The sequence below is a fragment of the Myxocyprinus asiaticus genome, chromosome 38 (genome assembly GCF_019703515.2).
Source record: "Myxocyprinus asiaticus isolate MX2 ecotype Aquarium Trade chromosome 38, UBuf_Myxa_2, whole genome shotgun sequence".
Lineage (NCBI taxonomy): Eukaryota > Metazoa > Chordata > Actinopteri > Cypriniformes > Catostomidae > Myxocyprinus > Myxocyprinus asiaticus.
In genome coordinates, this window is record NC_059381.1 from 12,088,455 (window position 1) to 12,115,371 (window position 26,917).

At 38.9% G+C, this 26,917-nt stretch overlaps 1 protein-coding gene across 2 annotated transcripts; it reads left to right on the forward strand.

Moving 5' to 3' along the window:
- The first annotated feature begins 955 nt into the window (after positions 1–955).
- Positions 956–25,869, forward strand: idh3b (isocitrate dehydrogenase (NAD(+)) 3 non-catalytic subunit beta). 2 transcript variants are annotated; one of them, XM_051677341.1, is made up of 12 exons: positions 956–1,184; positions 1,298–1,395; positions 2,222–2,395; positions 9,105–9,225; positions 9,377–9,437; positions 9,586–9,718; positions 11,033–11,166; positions 14,589–14,691; positions 14,777–14,923; positions 19,156–19,250; positions 20,443–20,503; positions 25,477–25,869. In XM_051677341.1, exons 2-12 carry the CDS (start codon positions 1,351–1,353, stop codon positions 25,552–25,554), a joined length of 1,152 nt encoding a protein of 383 aa, XP_051533301.1. In that variant the 5' UTR covers positions 956–1,184; positions 1,298–1,350; the 3' UTR covers positions 25,555–25,869. The 2 variants fall into 2 exon arrangements, with proteins under 2 accessions (XP_051533301.1, XP_051533302.1); XM_051677342.1 differs by lacking the exons at positions 956–1,184; positions 25,477–25,869 and adding an exon at positions 22,479–25,470 and having other exon boundaries at positions 1,229–1,395.
- The last annotated feature ends 1,048 nt before the right edge of the window (positions 25,870–26,917 follow it).

The window sequence follows — 26,917 nt, forward strand, 5'->3', positions numbered from 1 at the left end:
CTGCTGAGAGGATTATTGGTTGCCCCCTGCCCCCCCTCCAAGAACTGTACACTTCCAGAGTGAGGAAAAAGGCTGGTAAAATCACTCTGGACCCCACTCACCCTGCCCACTACCTTTTTGAACTGTTGCCTTCTGGTCGACGCTTCAGAGCTCTGAGCACCAGAAACGTCAGGCACAGGAACAGTTTTTTCCCTCAGGCTATCCATCTCACGAACAGTTAAATTGCCCCATTGAGCAATAACTATGCGCAATACACAGTTTAGTCTTTTTTATATTTATCCAACACATCCAACCTCTTCTGCTATATCATTCCTCTGAAAGGGGGGGGAAACAAAAACAAAAAAAAACATTTGCATTGTACATAACAGATTTGTATATGCACTGTACTTAACAGATAACAGATTGTATTAGATTTGCACTACATATGTGTATGTTTGTATGTATGTGTGTCTGTACGTGTATAATTATTTTTATTTTTTATTATTATCTATGTCTTGCTGCTGTTTTTGTATTGTTTTTGTATTGTTGTACACTGGAAGCTCCTGTCACCAAGACAAATTCCTTGTATGTGTAAGCATACTTGGCAATAAAGCTCATTCTGATTCTGATTCATGCACATGTAATTCAGTGGGGACAGGTATATCGCTCGAAACCCCTGTAACCGCGGATCTTTAAGTATTCCAAGAATTCAGATGGTTTAAATGGCGCTAGTGTGATATTTTAGCGTGTGATTTTTAATTAATCTACTTTGACAACTTGACATATTCAATTTCAACATCTGTTTCTATTAGCAGCAAAAAAGAAAACAGTCCAACCGTTAGTGGTATGGTTTATCCTCATACACTTTTAGTGCGCATGATCAGTAACCTATGCAAATTCTGAGTTAGGAAAACGCCTACACTACTACGTCACATTTTTACGCTGTACTGAAACCCCTGGAAATAAATGACTGCCGTCTATGGTGGAGAAGCTTCAATGATTGCCGTCTATGGAGGAGAAGCTTCATTACGCTGAATAAACTACTTTTGTGAGGAAACAGCTCATAATTTAACAAATTGACCACCTGTCCACTAATCTTAAACATGTTTTACACAAAAAAATCCTTTTGGAATAAACTATATGTGGAGTTTACTTCAATAAAATTGCTGTTTTTATAAGAGAAGACACGGAAAATTTTGCGACAGGTAGGTGTCAGTTTACGGTTGTTTCTATTCGTTTGTATGGTATCCACAAACGGTGACTTACTGTCGTGACACGCTAGTTGGCCTTTACCCTCTCTCCTATGGTAAACGCGCAGAAGTTGAAATCCAGCAATAGAAGACATCTGCCTTTGCTCTTCATTTTAAATCTATGATGGCGGCCGTGTTGAGAGGAAGCCTCGTAACATTGGCCAAGGTGAGTGTTTAGGAACGATGTTGTCATCTGCTTGTAGTTTTCAACGGAAGATTTCTAATGTTTTACGTTCGTAGCTATAAGGCCTAATACAAACATGAATATGTGTAATAAATGTTTTTTTTCTCATTAATGTAACGTACAGAGTCTCAACACATGGCTGTCATGCATAGGGAAAACATAAAATATTAGATGACAGCTAACTGGAGAGATCCATTAGAAATATCATGATGTCTAGATTAAAACGAGTTGCTAACTCCGGTAACCTTCATTGCAGAAAAAAAAAAAAAAAAAAAAAAAAAACGGTACCATGCTACAGTTATGCGATCAGATGGTAATAGTTTGTAATAGTAATGGTACTAAATTAGTTAATTATTCATTTATCATAATTTTTATATGGTATTCTAAAGTGTTTAAAAAAATACCATGGCATCATCATGATACATTTCCAAAAACCACGGTAATTCCATGATACTTTTTGTGTTGGTGCTTTCCTGTCTGTTTACAAATGCTTACTGTAGTATATACAGGATATTATACTGCATACATACAATACATTACAATTAACATGCTGTTATTTTATGCCAGTGGTGATACACATAGAGGACCAGAAAAATGCTTACTGTGTGTATATATATGTATATATATATTTTTTTATTTATTTATTTATTTATTTATTTATTTATTTTCTTCAGAGAGAGAGAATGATTTGAAGACTGGGTTTTTATGTAGTCAGCTATATTGTAATCAAAAGACTTTTAACTGTCACATCTGTTTAATTCACAAAAATACACAAAGTATGTGACCTGTAACATGTTTAACCCTTCAGGGTTTAAGTGGTGCCTGGTTGCAGCCACTGTGCGCCCGCTCCCTGAGTTTGACTTCCAGTCAGAATGTTCTGGAGGCGCCCCCGGCACGTGCTGACAGCACCTTCAAGGTCACCATGGTACCTGGAGATGGAGTTGGACCTGAGCTTATGACTGCGGTCAAAGAGGTTTTCAAGGTACTGATACACTTTCTCCACCACATGGGTCAAACTCCTTGTTTTTTAGTCTTAACCTCCTGAGACCGCGTCCACATGTTACATTTTGGATTTGCTATAGGCTATGCATAATTAAATTTAATTAAACTTACTTATCTCAGTTCAGGAGACTCTAGGCTGTCATTAAAGGATTAAACTTTCGACACACCTAGTCATGTTACAAAATAACAGCGTTGATCTCAGCTGAGATTGTCTTTGGGAGAAATGGCAACAGAACTACATCTGGTATGGTAAGTTTTTACATTAAAACCTGTTTGAGTCAAAAGAGTAGTCTCTAGTGTCATCTGATATACCATTTTAAAAATGTAATTGATTTATTGTGAAACAGTATGTTGTTAAACACGATGACAACATATGTAGACTTTAGCCTAATTTTCCTTAAAATATCCTATATTCACTGTGCATTATAACATTGAGAATCAATGGATGCATCCAAAAGCTGGAAAATGTTGCTTTCAGAGGCTGTATATGGTGTTAGGATGAAAATAAGGTGCATTTTGAACTGTTCTGAGACCAGTGCAGACAGACAGCATACAGGGGATTAAGTCATTCCATAATTAGTGAGCAAAGGAGAATCCTATAGCTTTTCTATGCAGCCAAGTTTATTCACTCCTAACATCTGACCAAAAGCTCAGTTTCAGCCTGCAGATGATGTTTGGACCACACAACATGTTTGGCAGACATGGAACAATGGTAATCAGTACATATTTTCAGAATTTATAATGTATAATTTTATTTTAACATGGTTGGTAGTGATTGGATGATGCTGGCCATTACTTTTAACCAGAATTATTTGTGATACTTTCTGTTATAATGTCTGTAACGGCTCATAAACATGAATAACCAACTCTTCTGGAAACATAAACAATTTCAATAAAGAAAATCTGACTTTCTATAGCTTGGTGTTGTTTAAAATTTCACAACTTAGTTCCACTGTCCACATATGTTGACATACAGTTGAAGTCAGAAGTTTACATACACTTAGGTTGGAGTCATTAAAGCTAAATTTTTAACCACTCCGCAGATTTAATATTAGCAAACTATAGTTTTTGCAAGTCCTTTAGGACATCTACTTTGTGCGTGACACAAGTAATTTTTTCAACAATGGTTTACAGACAGATTGTTTCACTTTTAATTGACTATATCACAATTCCAGTGGGTCAGAAGTTTACATACATGAAGTTAACTGTGCCTTCAAGCAGCTTGGGAAATTCCAGAAAATGATGTCAAGCCTTTAGACAATTAGCTTCTAGGTGGTGTACTGAATTGGAGGTGTACCTGTGGATGTATTTTAAGGCCTACCTTCAAACTCAGTGCTTTTTTTGCTTGACATCATGGGAAAATCAATAGAAATCAGCCAAGACCTCAGAAAAAAAAATTGTGGACCTTCAAAAGTCTGGTTCATCCTTGGAAGCAGTTTCCAAATGCCTGAAGGTACCACGTTCATCTGTAAAAACAATAGTATGCAAGTACAAACACCATGGGTCCACGAAGCCATCGTACCATTCAGGAGGAAGACGCATTCTGTCTTCTAGAGATGAATGTAGTTTGGTGCAAAAAGTGCAAATCAATCCCAAAACAACAGCAAAGGACCTTGTGAAGATGCTAGAGGAAACAGGTAGACATGTATCTATATCCACAGTAAAAACGAGTCCTATATCGACATAACCTGCAAAGCTGCTCAGCAAGGAAGAAGCAACTGCCCCAAAACCGCCATAAAAAAGCCAGACTACAGTTTGCAAGTGCACATGGGGACAAAGATCTTACTTTTTGGAGAAATGTCCTCTGGTCTAATGAATCCTTCAGTGAATGAACTTACTGAATTCAAGAGACTATTCAATAGACAGAACCCCCGCAAAGCAGCCGGGCCAGACTCTGTCTCTCCATCCACCTTGACGCACTGTGCTGATCAGCTGTCTTCACTGTTCACAGATATCTTTAACACCTCACTGGAGACATGCCATGTGCCAGCCTGCTTCAAGACCTCCACCATCATCCCCATCCTCCAAAAAACAAGGACCACAGGACTTAATGACTTCAGACCTGTCGCCCTGACCTCTGTGGTAATGAAATAATTTGAGCACCTTGTGCTGTCCCACATCAAAGCCATCACTGACCCTCTCCTGGACCCCCTGCAGTTCACCTACAGAGCTAACAGGTCAGTAGACGATGCAGTTAACATGACCCTCCACTTCATCCTCCAGCACCTGGACTCCTCAGGAACTTACGCCAGGAACTTGTTTGTGGATTTTAGCTCCGCCTTCAACACCATCATCATCCCGGCTCTGCTGCAGGACAAGCTCTCCCAGCTGAGTGTGCCTGACTCCACATGCAGGTGGATCACAGACTTCCTGACTGATAGGAGGCAGCACGTGAGGCTAGGAAAACATGTCTCTGACTCCCGGACCATCAGCACTGGTTCCCCTCAAGGCTGTGTTCTTTCCCCTCTACTTTTCTCCCTGTACACTAACAGCTGCACCTCCAGTCACCAGTCTGTCAAGCTCCTGAAGTTTGCGGATGACACCACCCTCATTGGGCACATCTCTGGTGGGGGTGAGTCCGCCTACAGGCGGGAGATTGATCATCTGGTGACCTGGTGCAGTCAGAACAACTTGGAGCTCAATGCTGTGAAGACAGTGGAGATGGTAGTAGATTTCAGGAAGAACCCAGGCCTACCCACCCCCATCATCCTGTGTGACTCACCAGTTGACACTGTGGAGTCCTTCCACTTCCTGGGAACCATCATCTTACAGGACCTCAAGTGGGAGCTGAACATCAGCTCTCTAATTAAAAAAGCACAGCAGAGGATGTACTTCCTGCGGCAGCTGAAGAAGCTCAACCTGCCGAAGACAGTGATGTCGCACTTCTACACCTCCATCGAGTCCATCCTCACCTCCTCCATCACCATCTGGTATGCTGCTGCCACTGCCAAGGACAAAAGCAGACTGCAGTGTGTCATTCGTTCTGCTGAGAAGGTGATTGCAGCCAGTCTGCCATCTCTCCAGGACCTGTATGCCTCCAAGACCCTGAGGTGGGCAGAAAAGATTGTGGCCAACCCCTCCCACCCAGGACGCAATCTCTTTGAGACACTCCCCTCCGGCAGGAGGCTACGGTCCATCAGGACCAAAACCTCACGCCACAGGAACAGTTTCTTCCCATCTGCAGCTGGCCTCATAAACAAGGCCTAGGACCCCCCTGACACTGTCAATTATCCCACCACTATAGACACTACACGTTACATTAACATAGTTTCCACATCTGTCTTGCGTCAACTTAAAGAACATTTATCTGATCTATTTTTATTATACTCAAACTTTGAACTTTTCTGTCAACTGTGAACAGTCAACATTTGCACATTCTATGGTTCATATTCTGCATATATTTTGCACAACTGTACAGCTCCTTTATTAAAACCAGTCAGTTTACTTTTTCTCTATATATTGTATCTTAAAAATAGTTTATTATTTATCTTACTATGTTTATTGTTATTGTATGCATCAAACACCAAGGCAAATTCCTTGTATGTGAAAACTTACTTGGCAATAAATTCAGTTCTGATTCTGAATTACTCGGAGGGGCTGAATGAATGTGATTTTTCTGTAAGTTGCTCAGTCATGTCAAAATGTTTTGTGTACAGCGTTGATACAATATGATATATGATAACATTTGTTAAAGACAATTAATCATTTTAATACGTAATTTAAATGTTATTTAAACAAAGTTAAAGAATATATATACAGTATAAATATATACACACACACAACAACAACCACCATTCGCCACTAAGTGGCGATGAGGTCACCACGATGCTTGTGCCAGGCTGTGTGCACCTTGAGGCCACGTGAAGTGTCGAAAGCCCACTGGCAGGAGGTCACGGGGCAGACTCAGATGCCACGGGACATCTGGCTGTTGGACCACCTGTGCCCCCTGCTGTGCCAACTTGCTGTGCTTTAGCTACCCGACGCTCCGCTCATTGTTGTGAGTGTCGCTCCTCCGCCCTTCGTTGTTGTTGGAGGGCTACTTCCTCCAACTGCCAAGTAGCGTCCTTCACGAGCCTCCTCCACAGTGGCCGATCTTGACATCGCTGGTACCAGTCAGTGGCAAGTCCACTCAGCTCCAGATCCTCCTGTACCACATCACCAGGTGTCCGATGGTACAAAATACCCAGGCAGGTGCTTAGTTTTGGTGGGGTTGGTAAGGCCCCACCTCTTAGTGGCAAGCTCCAGGTTTAGCAGCAGCACCCCCAACTCCTCCTCTGAGTGAGCAGCAATTACCAGATCATCGGCATACGTAACATGGTTGAGCAATAGGGAGCCATCCCTTGACCCCACCCGGGCATCGATCAGCCTGCCATTGTATCTGTACCAGATGAAAATTCCTCCGGTACAGCTATTGAAGGCTTCTTGAACTACGTGGTCAAAATAGATGTTAAATAATGTGGGAGCAAGAGGACATCCCTGTCGCACCCCAAGGTGTACAGAGAACGGCTCTGACTCCCGGCCACGTAGTTCTACCCGGGCCCGCTCACCATCATGAAAGTCCTTAATGATCGCGAGCAGAGAGTCAGGGACTCCGAAAGCACAAAGAACAACCCAGAGCCCAGGCCTACTGATGGTATCATAGACCTTGACCAGGTCAATAAAGCAGAGATGTAGGTCTTGTTGGAATTCCCTACACAGTGCTGCAGGTTACTTTATTGATGTAATTAAAGAGCGATTTGTGATCACGGGCCGCTGAGGCAGACTCCATCTCCTCAGCAACCCGCGACCACCACCCACCCTTGCAGCGCCTCACGGCTCTCCGAACCTCCGAGCGAAGGCTGCGGTAAGCCTCCTCATTCTCCGACATGGGATGCTGTAGCCGATGAGAGTGGGCCTGTCGCTTTTTCTCAGCCAGCTTTAACACCTCCTCTGTCAGTCAGGGTCTCTGAGGAGGTCTGGGCCGTGTACCCAAATCAGCCGTTGCAGCTGTATGAGCCACAGTCCTAAACCTCACCCATTTCCCCTCGACATCTGGAGGATTGGGGGACGATGCAAAACCCAGCCGCAAGCGATGATGAAATTCTCGCTTGCAACTTTCATCAGCTAGCTGAGACCATGCCAATAAGGGTTTGAATGGGGACCTGGGTATACACACACACACACACACACACAGTGGCTGCCAAAAGTTTGGAATAATGTACAGATTTTGCTCTTATGGAAAGAAATTGGTACTTTTATTCACCAAAGTGGCATTCAACTGATCTCAGTGTATAGTCAGGACATTAATATCGTGAAAAATTACTATTACAATTTGAAAAAAATATTCAGAACTTCTTAAACTACTTCAAAGTGTTCTCATTAAAAAATCCTCCACGTGCAGCAATGACAGCTTTGCAGATCCGTAGCATTCTAGCTAGTCAGTTTGTTCAGATACTCGGGTGACATTTCACCCCACGCTTCCTGTAGCACTTGCCATAGATGTGGCTGTCTTGTCGGGCACTTCTCACGCACCTTACAGTCTAGCTGATCCCACAAAAGCTCAATGGGGTTAAGATCCATAACACTCTTTTCCAATTATCTGTTGTCCAATGTCTGTTTCTTTGCCCACTCTAACCTTTTCTTTTTGTTTTTCAGTTTCAGAAGTGGCTTTTTCTTTGCAATTCTTCCCATAAGGCCTGCACCCATGAGTCTTCTCTTTACTGTTGTACATGAAACTGGTGTTGAGCAGGTAGAATTAAATGAAGCTGTCAGCTGAGGACATGCGAGGCATCTATTTCTCAAACTAGAGACTCTGATATACTTATCCTCTTGTTTAGTTGTACATCTGGCCTTCCACATCTCTTTCTGTCCTTGTTAGAGTCAGTTGTCCTTTGTCTTTGAAGACTGTAGTGTACTTCTTTGTATGAAATCTTTTCAAGCATTGTAAAGCCTTCATTCCTCAAAACAATAACTGACGAGTTTCTAGAGAAAACTTTTTCTTTTTTTGCCATTTTTGACCTAATATTGACCTTAAGATATGCTAGTCTATTGCATACTGTAGCAACTCAAAAACAAACACAAAGACAATGTTAAGATTCATTTAACAAACCAAATAGCTTTCAGCAGTATTTGAAGTAATGGCAAGTTATTTTCTAGTACCAAATTAGCAATTTAGCATGATCACTCAAGGATAAGTTGTTGGAGTGATGGCTGCTGGAAATGGGGCCTGTCTAGATTTGATCAAAATTGACTTTTTTCAAATAGTGGTGGTGCTGTTTTTTACATCAGTAATGTCCTGACTATACTTGGTGATCAGTTGAATGCCACTTTGGTGAATTAAAGTACCAATTTCCTGCCGAAACAGCAAAATCTGTACATTATTCCAAACTTTTGGCAAACATGTGTGTGCGTGTGTGTTTGTGTGTGTGGTGTTTTTTTTGTTTTTTTTTTGTGCATGTTTCTTAAGGGCTACTAGTTACAAATCAAAAAGGGGAATGGAAATGCACTCAGTAGTCATGCTCGGGTCTCAAAGTTTAAAATGAAAGTTCACCAAAATTGTCAGTTCTGTCATCATCTACTCACCCTCATGTTCTTCCAAACCCGAATGCCGTGAATTCTTCAGAGAAACACAAAAGGAGATGATTAACTCTCACTTGCCTTACACTTGCATCTCCCTTTTTTCCTTATACCCCTTTAACCTCGCCCACTAGGCAGCTGATGTTCCGGTGGAATTTGAGGAGTTTCATCTGAGTGAGGTGCAGAACATGGCTAGTGAAGAGAAACTGGATGAGGTGCTGGCCTCCATGAAGAACAACAGAGTCGCCATCAAAGGTAATGTTGTTTAACTCGTATCTTAATGTGTCATTTGATATCATGCATCACATCTTTACTTACAGTTAGCTTATTGATATATTGATGAGTTGGTACTATATGATAATTAGTTGTTTAAAATGAATGTTGGTTTAATTTTCTCTGAGCTTAGGAAAGATTCACACTCCCATGGAGTACAAGGGTGAGCTGGCATCTTATGAAATGAGACTGAGGTACATCATCAATGACATAGTACCAGCATCAATATAAGTTGTCATATATATCAAATGGAATTAAATAAGGACAAGCTTTAATTTATCTTTCATCTGATTTACCTGCTCGTATTCACATTAGTTGTTTGTTTTTTCTTATAATGTACAGGAGAAAGCTGGACCTGTTTGCCAATGTGGTTCATGTGAACAGCCTTCCCGGTTACAGCACCCGTCATAATAACCTGGATCTGGTCATCATCCGTGAGCAGACCGAGGGAGAATACAGCTCTCTGGAGCATGAGGTACCAACTGTGCTTGCATCACTTCATTTTTTACTTTTCTGCTTATTCATTCATGAAAGCTCCATTTCAGAACCCGTTTCCACCTGGTATTAAAGGAATAGTTCACCCAAAAGTTTACCCTGATGCTATCCCAGATGTGTATGACTGTCTGTCTTCAGCAGAACACAAATGAAGATTTTTAGAAGACAGAGCTCTGTCAGGCCCTGAAGTACACGGATGCCAGTAATTTGACGGGCCAAAAGTCATATTTCGGCAGCATAAAAGTGATCCACACGACTCCAGTCGATCAATGAATGTCTTCTGAAGCAAATCGATATATTTGTGTAAAAAATAAATAATATTTGGTTGAACTATTCCTTTAAGATGTGTTTCGGATGATCCGATCGCATGTGGTCAGCCCTAAATGCAGGTCTAAACAGAATCTGAAACATTTTGTGAATGGATCACAAAAAACACATATGAATGTGGATAAAAATGCAAACGTCTACATCGCATTTGAGGTGTAAACGCTAATCCGTCATTTATGCATCCCGGCAGCACTCAAGCACAACCCCTCACCTGTTAATCAACCGCTGCGCTTAACAGTTTATACTTTGCCGGTTACTAGCGGCATTAAAAGGAAATAACCGTCCGATCGAAAAAATTTTAAAAAGCAGATACATGGACAAGCATGAGAACTTAACGGATCTTCTTTAGTGTGTTTAATGTCAACACAGATGACAAGCACGAACACCTAAGATAATTTAATCCACTAAAGTAATGGATAATTCTGCTTGACATTTTGCGTTTGTGCTTAGATAAAATTTCCACTGCATCTGGGAGAAACAAGGCACCATTTTTTTTTTTCACGCTTTCTTTGTCTTTTTTTTACTTTGTTGAACTTTATTGTCATGTAGTAACACACTGACATAGTGAATGATGTATGTTGTAATGAAACAGTGACCCTCCCCTCCAAATCCGATCACAAGTGGTCACAGAAGACGCATTTAAGCGACCAGGCGTAAACAGTGATGTGTCTAACCTGAGCACATGTGATCAGATCACCCGAGATGCATCGTAATACCAGGTGGAAACGGGGTCATAGATGCATTAACATATCTTCATCTAACCTGCTGAATGTGTAATCATAAAAATGTGTTCTCATTAACACCTTTCAACTGCTTCTATTGCAGTTAATATAAATTTGAATTAAATTTATCGTGCTTTAAATTAAACCTTTCACAACATGTTAAATAGTTTTTACTTGTTTGGATTGTTTATTTAATGTTTGATTATTTACATATACAGCTGCATTTATGAAATCTGTGTTCGCAGAGCGTTTCAGGAGTGGTTGAGTGCCTGAAGATCATCACCAGAGTGAAATCCCGCCGTATTGCCAAATTTGCATTCGACTATGCCACCAAGAAGGGCCGTAGCAAAGTAACTGCTGTACACAAAGCAAACATTATGTAAGTGCGGTGTTTCCTCTAGAATTTTTTTGAACGTCCACAAGCCCACAACGCCGGACCCATGTTTGCACGTGTTGGTGGAGGAATAGCTTAAAATGACTTGAGTATCATTATAGATAGGTTATTTTCCTCTTGTCATGTTTTTGTTTATTTACTGGGAGATTTTGACACTTGAAGGACTCTGGAAGCCCAGATAGCTGTAGTAATAACTGTCAAATAATGAAATGCCGCAATGCAGGAAATTACTTGCACTATTTTGATTAAACACAAATACAAATAAAAACCGGGGCGATTCTAGGATTTCAGTCATAGGGGGGCTCATCCCCCAGTGGCTCAAGTGTTGCACAGAGATGTACATAGGTGTTTTTTTTTTTTTTTTTTTTTTTACTGTGTTTTTACATCATTTAAGCTAGCCAACTAATATTAATTCAGAATATTGTCCTTTTCTATAATAATCATTTATAAAGTTATAAAGATAACTGAAAGCACTTGAAGAATACAGACAAACCATATATTTTTCGGCTGTACGTTTCATCTGTCCTAATCATTCCTTTTTGTTTTTCATTTATTAAAAAAAAAATTATAGAACATTGATTAATCATTTCAAAGCGTCTATACTTTACATTTATATCAAACACCACAAAAACCTATTACTACACTAAGGCTTTGTTCACACTGCAAGAAAAATCTGATTTTTTTTTCTCAAATCCTATTTTTTTAGACTGACTATTTAAACTGCAGGTTATATATGGCAGATCAGATTTTTGCTGTTCAGACTGCAGTCGCTTTTGCTAGTACGTCTACATTAGTTGTCTTTGTAATGATGCAAACTTGCATTTGTTCACCATGTGTGAGTATTTATCAATAGATGTTTTTCATGAGGGCATCCAAATATTAGCACATTCTTAACAGAAAATTGCTTAAAAAACGGGTGAGGTGGCATATGCAATGTTTATTGCTGCTAAGGTTTACAACTGTCCCGTTTTTGCCAGATGTCCCATATTTTATCCCAAACGCGATGTGCCTGTTATTTTAGCGGGTAGCGAAATGTCCAGTATTAAAAGCATTGTGTCCCATATTGAAACATAAAAGGGTTGGACAGCGAGACTTTTGAAGAGGACCCCCGGCCTATATTAAGGTGCTCAAAATGCTCAAGCGTCCCATATTCGCATGAGACATTCAACCTCATCGCGCTGATGTGGAGTAAAGCCAGTGTCTGTATTATTTTAAAAGAGGTACTGCTTTGCTGTCCTGTAACATACTGTATACTGTATATGACATATGGGTGTGTTCCAATCAGAAGAGATTCTCATACTTTACCTTCCACTGTCAGAGGGATGAAAGGTTTAATAAAACGGTCATTCTAAACTCACTCTAAGTCATTTTTATTTAAACTTCTCTTGTAACGATCCTACAGCGTGGCCATCATTCTTGTTTTCCCTTCTAAATGTCCTGTGAAGGTATCGTTTATGCTGTTTGGAATGCAGTACATGCTGTACATCTCATCGAAACAACCCGTCGCGCACAACGAATGAGGGAAAAAAACACATGAAATTTGATCTGACCGTTTAGACTGAGATGCATTAAGAAAAATCTGATTTTAATCGGATTCCAAACCACCTTCGAATGTGATTTGGATCAGGCTTGTAAAAATCGTTGTGTTTTTGTGCTGTTCATACTGCAAAAACCTAAACAGATTTGAGTCAGATTGGCCAAAAAATCTGATTTTTTTTTTTCTGCCTGTGTGAACAAAACTTAAATGTCAGATTTATTTAGTGGAGTGAATTAACTCTAGAAGATGTTTCTCTGTCAGATTGTTTTTTAATACACCTTAACCAGTAGGTGGCAACAAATGAATGTGTTTTGTGTTTTGAGTCATTTAAGGGGTCATGAAATGCTCTTTTTCTCTGTAGTTTTATTATCTTCCCTGTGGTCCACTGATAATATAAGTAAAGTTTTTTGCATTAAAACAGTCATAATTTAGTAATAAATGATCATTTTCCACCCTGTTTTTGGCCCTCTGTCTGAAATGCTCGGTTTTGGAATAAGCGCCTCCTTACAACTTCAACGTAAATGCCCACTGTTATGATTGGCTAACCTCGAATAGAGCCATTTTTGAAACTCAGTCGGAAGAGAATGAACCAGCTCAACAACATTATAAAACTAAATGTCAGGGTTTACACATAATACACATCTAACACATTGCATCTGAATATATTAAACTTAATCTCAAGCAACACAGTTAACACTCACACCCTGTCTACACCGGATGTGAGAGTCGCATCAAAAGCAATAGAACCCATTATAATCAATGATGCTGTCTACCATGGGAGCGTCCGTTGTGGCTCGTCACATTGACAGTAAACAGATGTCCCGTTCCATTTTATGCTGCACGCAGTGGTGCTCCTACTGCCAACAACACAAATAAATGGTTTAAAAAAGTTTGTGTCGACACACCCGGTATAGACAGCCTCAAGCCATTACGTCACGTCATTGGATGCGCCCAGTGAAAACAGGATGTCAGCACTATAAACTATCACACAGGCATGACATGAAATATTTATGAATTAAACTGTTTCTTCATGGTTTTTGCGATCGCGTCCTTCAATAACTGTTCCTTTGCAAAGACTGAATCGTATTGTATGAGCTGAACATACAAAATACACTAAAGACACATCCAGTTGCCAGTATCATTCCTTCATGTTTTCATACATGCTAAAAATAATAACAGCTAAAAATAGTGCAGATGGGCGAAAGAAAGCATCCATGACAGAGAGCTTCTCCTCTTCAGAGTTGCAACTTGACACCGCTTCTTTTAAAAGCGGCCCGATATATGTATCAAGTGGTCAAAGACTTCTGTCTGTGCATGTTTATGTAGAAAAACATTTAAATTCAGACAGACACATGAAGGTGTCCTGTGGAAGACCATTTAGGATGAATCTCCCATGACAGGCCCCATCTCTCTCCACTTCAACTGTGTGACTGACCAGTGGGTGGGGCCAAGGGTGCAATGATGGAAAAATAGGCGTTGCATATACAGATGTATTTGGTCCTTGTGACGTCCACGAATTCCAAACAAGCCGTTTTTGCAGCTTGGTTTAAATAAATGCTCCTTTTCTATTAAGGAGGAAGTTTTCAGTTCTGAAACTTACAGTATGTTTTTATTGTACAATTACTTTTATATGCCAAAAGATCAAGGAAAATTGTATTCCTCATGCCATGACCCCTTTATTAAAATTTGCGTATCTTTAAATCAACTTCGAAAGTTCAGCAGATTGTTCAAGCATCAAAAGCATTTTCCCCACAAATGACAACAATGCATAGTTGCTGAATGCATATAGGGGAAATACTGAAGTCCAACAGGGATTATTCCACCTATACAGGTTACAAAGAGACTGACTTGTCTTGGATTTTCTCTACAGGAAACTCGGAGATGGTCTCTTTCTGCAGAGCTGTGCAGAGGTGGCTGAGCTTTACCCCAAGATTAAATACGAAAACATCATCATTGATAACTGTTGCATGCAGGTATAGTTTCCATTATTTTATTTTTAATGAGTGTCAGATAAAATTACCTCTTGAAGTAATTGGCATATTGCTCTGTCATTCACAGCTTGTGCAGAATCCATACCAGTTCGATGTGCTTGTGATGCCTAATCTCTATGGCAACATCATCGATAACCTGGCAGCAGGGCTAGTGGGCGGAGCAGGTGTAGTTCCAGGGGAGAGTTTTAGCGCTGAATATGCTGTGTTTGAGACGGTAGGCGTCAATCTTTTTCTGTTTTCTCATATATCATATATTAAATATAAAATATTATATTACAATTATTATTTGTATTAATTATTATTAAAAAAAAATGATTATAGTACTTATTATAAAATGGATAGTTCCAGTCCTTAATGCTGAGGGACATGGGACTACCGGTATATCTTCTAGTGGAAGGATGGCATTTAATGAATTTGCTAATAAAATAATGTTGTAATGAAAATTTGTGCCCTTAATATTTCTTATGTTGTAACTATTATTGTAGGAATGTGGTACTTAAGGTTGCCTATAATCAGAATATAGCACATGACTAAACGTAATGTAGGCTGCACGTTGTGCCTAACAAAGCCTTTTAGCCATGACTATATTCACAACTAGTGGTTGACCGATACAGGTTTTTTAATGGCCGATGCTGATATCCAGAGGGCAGGGTGGCCAATAGGCAGATACAATGTCGATATATCACACAATGTAATATAGTAAATAACTCTCATTTAGCACTATATTTACTCAGTTTCACACAAAACTAAAAACTATTGTATTTTAAATGGTATATAGCAGTTTCTTCTGATTTCTGTTTAGTCATTAAATCTTTGTAATTTATTTGCACATTAAGAAATTGTTAATATATTAGGGAGAAGGAAATAGCAGTATACACAGTAGTCCAGCAACCATGGATGGCATGTCCACTTTAGCAATCGTGTTTACTCAAAAAATATCGAATCAAACCATTTGTACTGTACATACAGTTATAGTGAATAAGACATTGGATGCCTTGGGCTGCATCCGAAAATGTAGGCAGCTGACTTGCTACCTTGCTGCCTAATCAGTTAATGGCTTAACTGACAGCTGTTTTGAATTGATCTCCGAACAGTTTGAAAAGCACCTTATTTTCATCGTACCTCCGTATGCAGCCTCCAGAGGCAGCATTTTCCTGGTTTCGGTTGCAGCCTTGAAGTTGCATTCACGTGCTTGTGCGGATCCACCGTGAGTCTCAATCTCCTGACAGTTTAAATGGCCTGGATCACCTACCTGGATTGTTACAGATGGACCGTCATGATTTGTGAATGAGAGGAACTTTTGATCCTGATCCTGAAGTTTTTGATTCTGGCTGATAGAATACACGCTTTAGAGGAAGATATTAGATGAGCGCTCGACGGGAAGAAAAATCATAAGGTTCATGAATTACATCTGTTTAAACGAGATATCTGGATATTTGCAAACAGTATATAATAGAAGTTTTATTGATATTTGCCTTTTATCATTAGAAAATTACAGGGAAATGTTGAGGAGAGGCTGATAGAATACGTGCTTCAGAGGAAAATAAATTAGCATTACACAGGACGCTTGATCTGCTGAGTTGTGTGAGGTTGGTTTATTACATCTGTTTAAACGAGATATACGCATATTTGCAGACAGTATATGATATTAGTTTTATTGATGTTTGCCTTTTTCTAATTAGACAAGACAAAGTTACAGGGAACTGTTGAGGAGAGAGAGGGAGAATGAAACAGGCGAGCACTTTAACATTATGAGCTCAAACGTGTCTGCCGCAGCTCTGATATACAGACCGTTTAAATGAGACTCTGTTGCACACCGGTCTATTATTGTAGTAACACAATGGCTCGTAACAACAAAAATGAACCGTGACTAGTCGTTTACATGTCTCAGATGCTTCACATGCAAGCATGCGATTTTCGGCACCCTCAAGAAAAAATCGGCCAAATGGGAAAATGTATATGCCGATAATGAAAAAAGTCAGAATATCGGCCGATTTGTCGGTCGACCACTATTCACAACATAGAATGACCTCTCGTATGTTACTGCTTAAATGGAAATATGCAAAAATATAGCTGCAAGCAGCCATTACGGGGCCAAGCACCATCATGGCAACCACTGCACAACACTAAACACAACCCAAATATCTCACAGAGCAAGCGCAGATCATGTCATCTCAGGACAGATTTGAACCCACAACTTTCCATTTTAGAGTTCAGTGTGCTATCCACTACACTAGACAACCATAGAGTTGTCAGTTGACAAAGAGACATACCGAACTTGGTGGAATTACAGCTGAGCACAGTATTTACCATGATCAACTTTATATTCATGTAACTTTTCAACAAAGGGGAAAATAAAAATTTGCTTGGGGAAAAGCCCAGCAACCATTTAGTAAACAGAATTCAAAATGGCGGGTAATTACACCATAGTAAGCACAACATATTGCATGAATATAAAATACAAAGCAACCCCACAAAGTCAGCAAAAAGTTAGAGAAACAGAAACGTTTCACAGGTGCTAAAGAGATATACCAAGCTGAGAGTCAGCAGGTTTTGAATAAAACATTATTTAAAATGGTGGTGTGCTGATATCTAACACAACATAAAGAAAAAACAAACTAGACATGATGTATTTTGCAATTACTAAAAATTTTGGAAATTGCCCCAAGCTGGTCTCGAAGCAGCAAACTTTCAATCTCCAAAGCACACAGGTATGGTGCATCATACTACTGGACCACATTGCCACAGCTTTTACAGTTGCTGAAGAGACATACCAAGCTGAGAGTCAGCATGTTTTGAATAAAAAAAAAAAAAAAAAAGGATTCAAAATGGTGGAGAGCCAAAATGGCTGATATCAAACAGAAAGACAGAACAGACTGGTCATGATGTATTTAAATGATTATCATGCTAGCTGATTAGCATGTTAAACTAATGTTGCCTGCGGATAGCATTTTGATCAAATAGCCTTACAAATGTGTTGGTTAGCATGCTAACTGATAATCATGCTAAGCTAATGTTGCCCAACGGATAGCATTGTGATCAAATAGTGTTATAAGATAGCATGCTAACTGTTAGGTTTTCTAACCGATTAGCATACTAAGCTATCATAGCATGTAGCATGATAACCATGCTAAACGGACCATGTTCTTTTGAACTTCATGCGATGCTGTCTCTTAACTTCTCAATCCTTTCAAAAGATATCACTCCCATATACTGTATATCAAAAGAACAACACTAAGACAAACAAGAACAAGAAGTATACCTTCAAACAGAAATTATCTGTGATAAACCCTGCAACAATTCAGGGAACAATACAAAGATCTCCAGTATAATATAACATCAACTCTAGCACTGGTCAAAACTCACGACCTTTTGAAGTATAAAATAGTGTTTAAACTCTGAGCCACACGGTTGACATGCCTTTTGAGTGGCAAAGAGACTTCCTGAGGTTAGAATCAGCACACAAGTGTGGGTTATCTTTTGAGCTATAGGTGGTGCTGTCTCCAAACTGCTCAAGTATCATCAGGACATGATGTTGATGATGCATACCAATTTTCTTTAAAGTCAAACGATGTATTTAAAAGATATATAATTTTTTTAATAAAATCTTTTAATAAATATCGTTGAAATCCGCATGACCTAAGGAATCCACAGACACCAACCCTATGATTTTAGGAAATGCAGTTCAAAAGTTACGGGCAAAAAAATAAATTTGACAATTCTTGACCCATAGGTGTCGCTGTCGTGAAACTCTGCATATGCCCTCAGACCATGGTCCTCATAAAACATACCAAGTTTCATTTTGATACAGCCTCAAATCCTTTTTCACAGCCACCTCATTAACTATGTGTTTGCAGAACTTTTCAACAAAGTCAAATATCAAAATACTGTATTATTCATTCTGTGCGGCTCGGTCTGAAGATTATTTTGAGCCAAGTTGTGTGCAAATCAGGCAAAGTTTGAAGGAGCAGAAGTGAAAAAAACAATGAATGACATAATCCAAGATGGTGGTCACTGTAATGGGCGGAGTTTTAATGTAAGGGGTCCATTGGAATCGTCAGAGAGTAATCAGACAAAACAAGAATTGTGTCTCTAGGACAAACGGTTCAAAAGATACGCACAAAAGAAAAGTGCATTTTTGACATTTGGTGGGCTATAAAGTATGTCCTAGAGGCCCCAATTTTGGTATGGGGGCTGTTTCATCATTTTCCTATGTACGATTCTATGGGCTGCCATAGACTGCCATTAGGGAGGAATAATAATAATAATAAAACTAGCGGATACAATAAGTGCCACAGCACCTTCAGTGCTTTGTCCCTAATAATAATAATACTAATGAAAACAGTAGGTGCCACAGCACCTTGGTGCTTGGCCCCTAAATATGCAAAACCATATCTCTTCACATATGTTCTAAAAAAGTAAACTGTTTCTGTATTGTGTCTTCAGGGTGCCAGACATCCCTTTGCTCAGGCTGTCGGCAGGAATATTGCTAACCCCACCGCTATGCTGCTTAGTGCATCTAACATGCTGAGACATCTCAAGTAAGTTCATATCTCCCACTGTTTTTACAATAATGAGATTAAATATTACCATTACTTATACTGTAAGCATTATTATCACTTGTAAAGGTATAAGCTTTACCATGAACTTTTAATTGTGTTAGTTTTCATGCTAAACATGGTTTTCACATCTGTGGGAAATAAAACTAGTTTTAATTTGTTTGTCCTCTAATTCTATAATTAGTTTCTTGCATCTTGTTTTTTTACCATTGACTAGCTATTATTTATAGATAACAGGGGTTATATTAGGGATGGGCATTTTTGAGTAATTTTGTAGTTGAGTATTCTAACCCACAAAAACTATAATCAAAAAAATGTACAAATGTATATTTTGTTGTATTCACAGACGTTACCAAGAATAGTTTCAGAATAAGCTAACTTTAACAAACTTTGCTTTTCTTTGTGGAAAAATTGAAATGAACAATATGCATTAATAAAATGTATTTATTTAAATAATAGTAAAAAAAAACATTTGCAATCACCTGGAGCTTGTATAGAAACCAATACTGATGGCATTAGGGTAATGCACATTTATAAACTGTGAGTCTACATAAAAAGGCTATCACATTTGTATCATTTCATATGGTTTTTTTCAGAAAAACAAGCGTTAAAAGTTTACTTTTTTTAATAAAATGTGCTCTGTCTGTGTTCAGATATTTAACACACTCTGAAAAGCTTCAGAGCTTCTTGTACCGCTTCGTATTTCCTCTGTACCATAAAAAACGATCCTTGTCCTTTGGTATGCATGACTCCATCAAAAACTAAAAACCAATAGAGTAGAATTCAACAAGAATCTAAATTTTACAAGTATTGCCACACTTGGCTTTGCACACAAAGATGCCATCATGTCTCCCCCACTCATCAAACACCTTGACGACACACATCCACAGCACCCTCCAATGGACTCTGTTGTAACTGCGAGACATGGTGAGAGATCCAGAAGGAAAGTTGGCTTACAGGATAATTCAGCGTTGCCCACTGCAGGCAAATGCATAAATGAAAATCAATTAGCAATATTTGAGTAGTGTATTTAATAGTCGACTAGCTGGTGCAGAATTAGCCGATTACTTGTGGACATCCCTATGTTATATAGGAGATAAAATACAACAATTTTGTTATTTTGCTACTGGCAAGTATTCTGTATTGATATGTGTGTGGGTTCTTTGTCTTTCAGTCTTGAGTATCATGCAAACATGGTTTCTGAGGCTGTTAAGAAAGTCATTAAGCAGGGCAAGGTAAGATATTTTAGCGTGTGTTTTATGTCTGTTTGAATGGGAGAAAGTAGTTTTGTGGCATGTACAGCTGTATGTACACTATGCGAGTTCTGTATGTAGAGAACATGACAATGTAAGTGATATTGTGTCAGTGTTTTTATGTGTTCAATATACAACAATTATGCAGCTGCTGTACTGATGAAAGTTCAAACACATTGGTATGCAGTTAACAGCATGGTAATCCTGGTTGCATTTGTTTGTAGTGGTGGGTTTCCCCTGAAATCTTGGCAGCTGGCTTTGAATAGATTAACCCTAACCAGAACCAAGCACTGTAACTCTAACCCTGCAACAATTTTAATTTTAAAAGTGTTTAAATTGGAGGTATGGTTCATTAGGCGTTACTTGTGTTGCTTCGGCATTAGGCTACTCTATGTTTGAAAAACTCTTTGTCTTGCATTGATTGGTTCAGTGGGGCTTTATGGCTAGTTTGGGGGGCTTAAGTAAACTGCTCAGTGGTTTCCTAATGATCAGACAGTACCTTGCTTTTTTCTCATATTTTCTCTGTCATCTTATTTAAAGACGCTATGAAATGGTTGGACGAGCACACTTTTCTTTCCTGTATTGACATATTTTCTATTGAAACAGGACGTTTGGGTGGGACATATCAAAATGCCCATCCTTTACTTTTAATAGCCAATAGCCTTTAGTTTATGGTGCTGTCTGGCAAAACTACACTCAATAACTTATACCATGGACGTAAGCATTGACAACTATTTTAAAATGAATAAATTCCAGCCACTTGCATCAGATTCTTTAGCATAAACATAGACACACTATTAACCTTGATTTGCTACTTGTACTGATTGTCAAAGGTAGGTGGTATTTATAAGTGAGGGGGAGGGGGTTCTTCTCATTCTAGAGAGCATTTTATTGGACAAAACAAATTTGTATAGTACAAGATGTCATCGATATTTTTTAGTTCCATTTTCTTAGAAGAGAAAGACTTATTCAGGATTAGTTCACCACAAATGTAAATTCAGTCATTGTTTACTCACCCATGTGTTGTTACAACCCCATATGACTTTCTTTTTCTTGACACAAAAGAAGTAATTGTGAAAAAATTTTGTTCTCAGTGTTGTCATACAATGGCAGTTTATGGTTACCACCTCTTCAAGCTTCAAAAGGACACAGAAGTATAATTCAGAAGTCTAATAATTTATTCCATGAGATTCATGAATGTTTCATGAAAGCATAGACAAGGTTTGGTGTGAAACAAACCAAAGTCTTTAGTAAAAATGTTCACTGTCCGTTGATCTTCTGTGCACGTTCATTAGTCTGCACACGAGCTTTAGAGCTCTTTGCATGAGAGCAACAGTAGTTGCGCAGCACGTGCGAGATGGGCCATTCAAGCTAAACTCGTTCTGTTTCACTTCAACAGGACCACCAGCGATTTTAACAACAGAAAACACAACATAGCTGCACACAAACCAGAGAACAGAACTTACAAAAATATCTGAAGAGTTTGAAGTGGAAGAATAGATGCATTTCAATGTCTAGCCTGAGAACAACAACAATTTCTCCCTTTGTGTTCATAAAAAGAAAGTCATAAGGGCTAATAGCACAGGTCTGAGTAAACAATGACTGAATTTTCATTTTTGGGTGAACTATCCCTTTAAATTTTAAATGCTAGCATATAAATGTCCTCAAGGTAACAGACATTGACTAAAAGCCACAAAACTCTAATTTTGATTTCATGAGTTCCATAATGCTTTGTTAATAAACAGTACGTTTAATACACTGACATAGATCTCTCTCAGTGAAGACATTTAGCTTTTTTTGGCTTTCAGGAAGCTTTTTCTTATAGTCACTCTAGAAAATTTGCAAGTATTTGCTTGTCTTCACCTCCCCTTTCTCCACTTTTCCTCATCTCGTCTTCTTCCTTCACACCCCATTCTGGGTGTATGTGACTCTGTGTGTGTGTATCTGTGTGTCCCAGGTGAGGACGCGAGACCTAGGGGGTTACTGCACCACTGGTGACTTTGTCCGTGCAGTCGTGGCCAACCTGCGCCATCAGACTGTTTGAGGATGCTTGTGTGACCCAATGTCCATCCCGGATCACCCTTTACCTGCTGCTGCTTTTCCAAATATGTTCAAAGCCCCTTTTAAAACAGTTTCTTTCACATTCTTATTTCTGTTCTCCCCATATTTTGAGATTTTTTTATTTTTTATTTTGCTCTCATTCCCTTTTCTTTTTTTTCTGGCTGGCTACTGATTTCTGTTTCCTTATTTTTCTTTATTCAAAACATCTATGTACTTTATTTTCATTACTTTTCGTCACAGTGTCCATACTTACCCAGAATTATGTCTGACATTGTTACATTTTACTGCCCTGCTGTATTTTGTCCCACTCCAGTTTTTTTTAGCTGCTAGTCTTATGTGAATGTACTGACAGCACCCTGCATTTTCCATATGGCATCACCTTGCATTTTTCTGTGTAATTCCTGCTTTTCTACAACCTCTATTAAGGGCTGGTCCTCAATTTTTTTTTTTTATTCCAGGACCTCAATACATATTAATTTATGATTATCAACAAGCTGGGGCTAAAGTGCCAGCAGTCTGATGCTCAATTGAGGGTTTTTTCTCCCTTGAGAAATGGATGTTACTAATTTAAACATCACTAATCAAGTCTGCTGCTGTAATAAGTCAGATGTTTATCATTTCATTAATGCAAATATTCTGATGTCACATGTCCCGGACAGGAAGTCTGCTCTGTGTCATTGCTGACTAACTGTTTCTAAGGAAATTATGACTGACTCGTATCAAGAAAATTGCTGAATCAAATGCCAATTATTTCTATATGTGCCTCTCGGGCATTTTTAAACTTACAGTGCATTCAGAAAGTATTCAGACCCCTTCATTTTTTTTTTCTTCACATTTTGTTACGTTGCAGCCTTATGTAAAATGCTTTCTTTTTTTCTTTTTTTCACATCAATCTACATTCCATACCCCATAATGACAAAGCAAAAACTATATTTTAGATAACTGAAAATTTATTGAAACCGTAATATCACATTGACAAGTATTTAGACCCTTAATTCAGTACTTAGTTGAAGCACCATTGGCAGCAATTACAGCCTCAAGTCTTTTTGTGTATGATGCAACAAGCTTTGCACACCTGGATTTGGGGATTTTCTGCCATTCTTCTCTGCAGGTCCTCTCAAGCTCTGTCAGGTTGGATGGGGACTGTTGGTGGACAGCCATTTTCAAGTCTTTCCAGAGATGTTTTATTGGATTCAAGTCCGGGCTCTGGCTGGGCCATTCAAGGACATTCTCAGAGCTGTCCCTAAGCCACTCTTGCGTTGTCTTGTCTGTGTGCTTAGGGACATTGTCCTGTTGGAAGTTGAACCTTCGTCCTGAATGCTCTGAACCAGGCCTTCATTAAGGATATCTCTTTACTTAGCTGCGTTCAGCTTTCCTTCAACCCTGAACAGTCCCCCAGTTCCTGCTGCTGAAAAACACCCCCACAGCATGAAGCTACCACCACCATGCTTCACCGTTGGGATGGTATTGCACAGGTGATGAGCGGTGCCTGGTTTCCTCCAGACAAGATGCTTGGAATTGAGGCCAAACAGTTCTATCTTCATTTCAACAGACCAGAGAATCTTGTTTCTCACAGTCTGAGAGTCCTTTAGGTGCTTTTTTGCTTTCTTGCACTGAGGGGAGGCTTCTGTCTGGCCACTCTGCCATAAAGCCCAGATCGGTGGAGTGTTGCAGTGATAGTTGTCCTTCTGCATGTTTCTCCCATCTCCACACATGATCTCTGGAGCTCAACCAGAGTGACCATCGGGTTCTTGGTCACCTCTCTTACCAAGGCCCTTCTCCCTCGATTGCTCAATTTGGCTGGGCAGCCAGCTCTAGGAAGAGTCCTGGTTGTTCCAAACTTCTTCCATTTTTAAGAATTATGGAGGCCACTGTGCTCTTGGGAACTGCAGTGCAGCCAAAAAAATTTTGTAGCCTTCCCTAGATCTGTGCCTCAACACAATCCTGTCTCTGAGCTCTGCAGGCAGTTCCTTTGATCTCATGGCTTGGTTTTTGTTCTCATATGAATTTTCAGCTGTGAGACCTTACGTAGACAGGTGTTTGCCTTTCCAAATCATGTCCAGTCAGTTGAATTTGCCACAGGTGGACTCAAATCAAAGTGTAGAAACATCTCAAATATGATCCAGAGAAATGGGATGCACCTGAGCTAAATTTCAAGTGTCATAGCAAAAGGTCTATTTATTTATTTTTTTAAATAAATGTGCAAAGTTATCAAATCAGTTTTTTTGCTTTGTCATAATGGGGTATGGAGTGTAGATTGATGTCAAAAAAGTTAAAGCATTTTAGCATAAGGCTGCAACAAAAAAAAAAATATGAAGGGGTCTGAATACTTTCTGAATGCACTATACCACAATCATTGTTGTAATGATCTCATGTCAGCAATAGTTGACATGTTGTCTTTGTATTTTTTTAAAAACTTGCCTCCTGCAGTATTAGAAATTTCAATACATTTCACAGTGAAGTGTTTGGGTTGAGGGGAAACCACACGTTTTTTATCGGTTTATTCATGCCTCTGATGAATTGACTAAATTGACAAATGTGCATTTACTCAATTTAATAAATAAATACATTTATAAAACCAAATGGATTAAAGAGTGTAACTTTCTAAACAGCAGCTAGTATTGTTTTGATTACTTGCAATGTTTAAAGACCTTTTATCCTTGTTCAAACATCTTGCATTTTTCATTAACAAAGTGAATATGAAGATAAAAAGCATCATATTTTTGGAGCATTGTCTTAAATAAGGAGTGAACATGTGTGCAGAGTGTGTGGTGAATGTTTGAAAGCTGTGTATGTGAGAAACCGATGGTGAATAATGTGTTTATAAAGTGTGTGCACATCACATCCACAGCTGAAACTCAATATGAAATGTATTGTTCCTTTCTTTTGTGCAGGTACGCACATCAGACCTGGGAGGCTACGCATCAAGCGAGGAGTTTACAAGGGCTGTCATCGCTAATCTGGCTTTCTAAACTCATACCAGCTCTCCACGCTTCACAAATACTTTAAGCACAGCAGTGGTTGTCCAATATTTTCAATTTTCCTAGCTCCAAATTTGCTATTGGTGTAACTTTAAGACTGTCACTCCAAATGGAGCATAAGTATGTAAGATTCATGTCTTCTGGTTTGCTGTTCCCAGAGATATTTAGTATTGTAGAATGGTACTGTATTGCTTTTTAATCCTGCTTAATTAAAAATATATTTATTCCACTATTTATTCACTGAACATGATCGCTATTTGTTCAGTCATTAACATAAATGTAATAAAATGTTATATTAAACATCCAGTATGTTGAATTGTTCTGTAATATAACACTTAAGAACTGTGTCCTATACATAAATCGTGGTTTCACTGCTACATTCTGCTAAGGTCTATTTAGTGTAAAACGGATATTATTTTATATTAGTTTTTCTGGTGTAGCAGGGTAGTTAACATGAACTTGATATTTTTTGCCAACATCAAGATTTTAGATTATATTAAAATGATCAACGTATAAGGGAAAGTGTGTATTTTAGGTGCTGTAACTGGACTTAATTTATAGTCCTTTTCACAATTTTAATCAACTTTAAGCTTTTTTTTTTTTTTAAATACAAATATTTAATGTAGTCTCTCCATCTGCATGTATAGTAATTATAGAAGAATTATAGATTAAGTATAGCAAGTCATACTGTTAGACACTGAGCTGTCACTTCTTGACATGTTATCCCAACTACCAAGTATCTGTTTGAGAGGCTAATGGTCTATGTGTTCCTGGTTTAAATCAACTGATGTTAGTTTCAACCGAGGTTAGTCTAGGCAAAAATCCCTCAAATTGACGTTATACTGTCGTTATCATTAGCTTTCTCTAAATTCATTTGTTTTCTCAAATTTGACAATGCCACATGCTAAAAATATGGTCATGTACTGTAAGCTAGTTGTCAGATTTTACTCCAGTGAATATTTCTGTATAGGCTCATTTACAGTAGTCTTGTTAATTGAACACACGTTGATCTTTTGCTCAATAGTGGGGCATGTTGTTTTAGGGGAAGTTGTCACAATGGAACCTGCCATTACAAACTTTTCAGCTAAATGCAAATAATAAAACAATTATTAAGCACAAAAACAATGTAACGTAAAAGGAAACGGCATTTCTGACAACATACACTCACTGAGCACACTATATTAGAAACACTATGGTCCTAATAAAGTGCCCGACGTGGTCTTCTGCTGTTGTAGCCCAACTGCCTCAAGGTTCGATGTATTGTGCATCCTGAGATGCTATTCTGCTCACAATTGTACAGAGTGGTTATCAGAGTTACTGTTGCCTTTCTGTCAGCTCGAACTAGGCTGGCCAT

Coding starts and splice junctions, on each gene's coding strand:
- idh3b (XM_051677342.1), top strand. CDS start 1,351: ATGATGGCGGCCGTGTTGAGAGGAAGCCTCGTAACATTGGCCAAG. Junction 9,438..9,585: donor TCTTATGAAATGAGACTGAG/GTACATCATCAA, acceptor TATAATGTACAG/GAGAAAGCTGGACCTGTTTG. Junction 11,167..14,588: donor GTACACAAAGCAAACATTAT/GTAAGTGCGGTG, acceptor TTTTCTCTACAG/GAAACTCGGAGATGGTCTCT.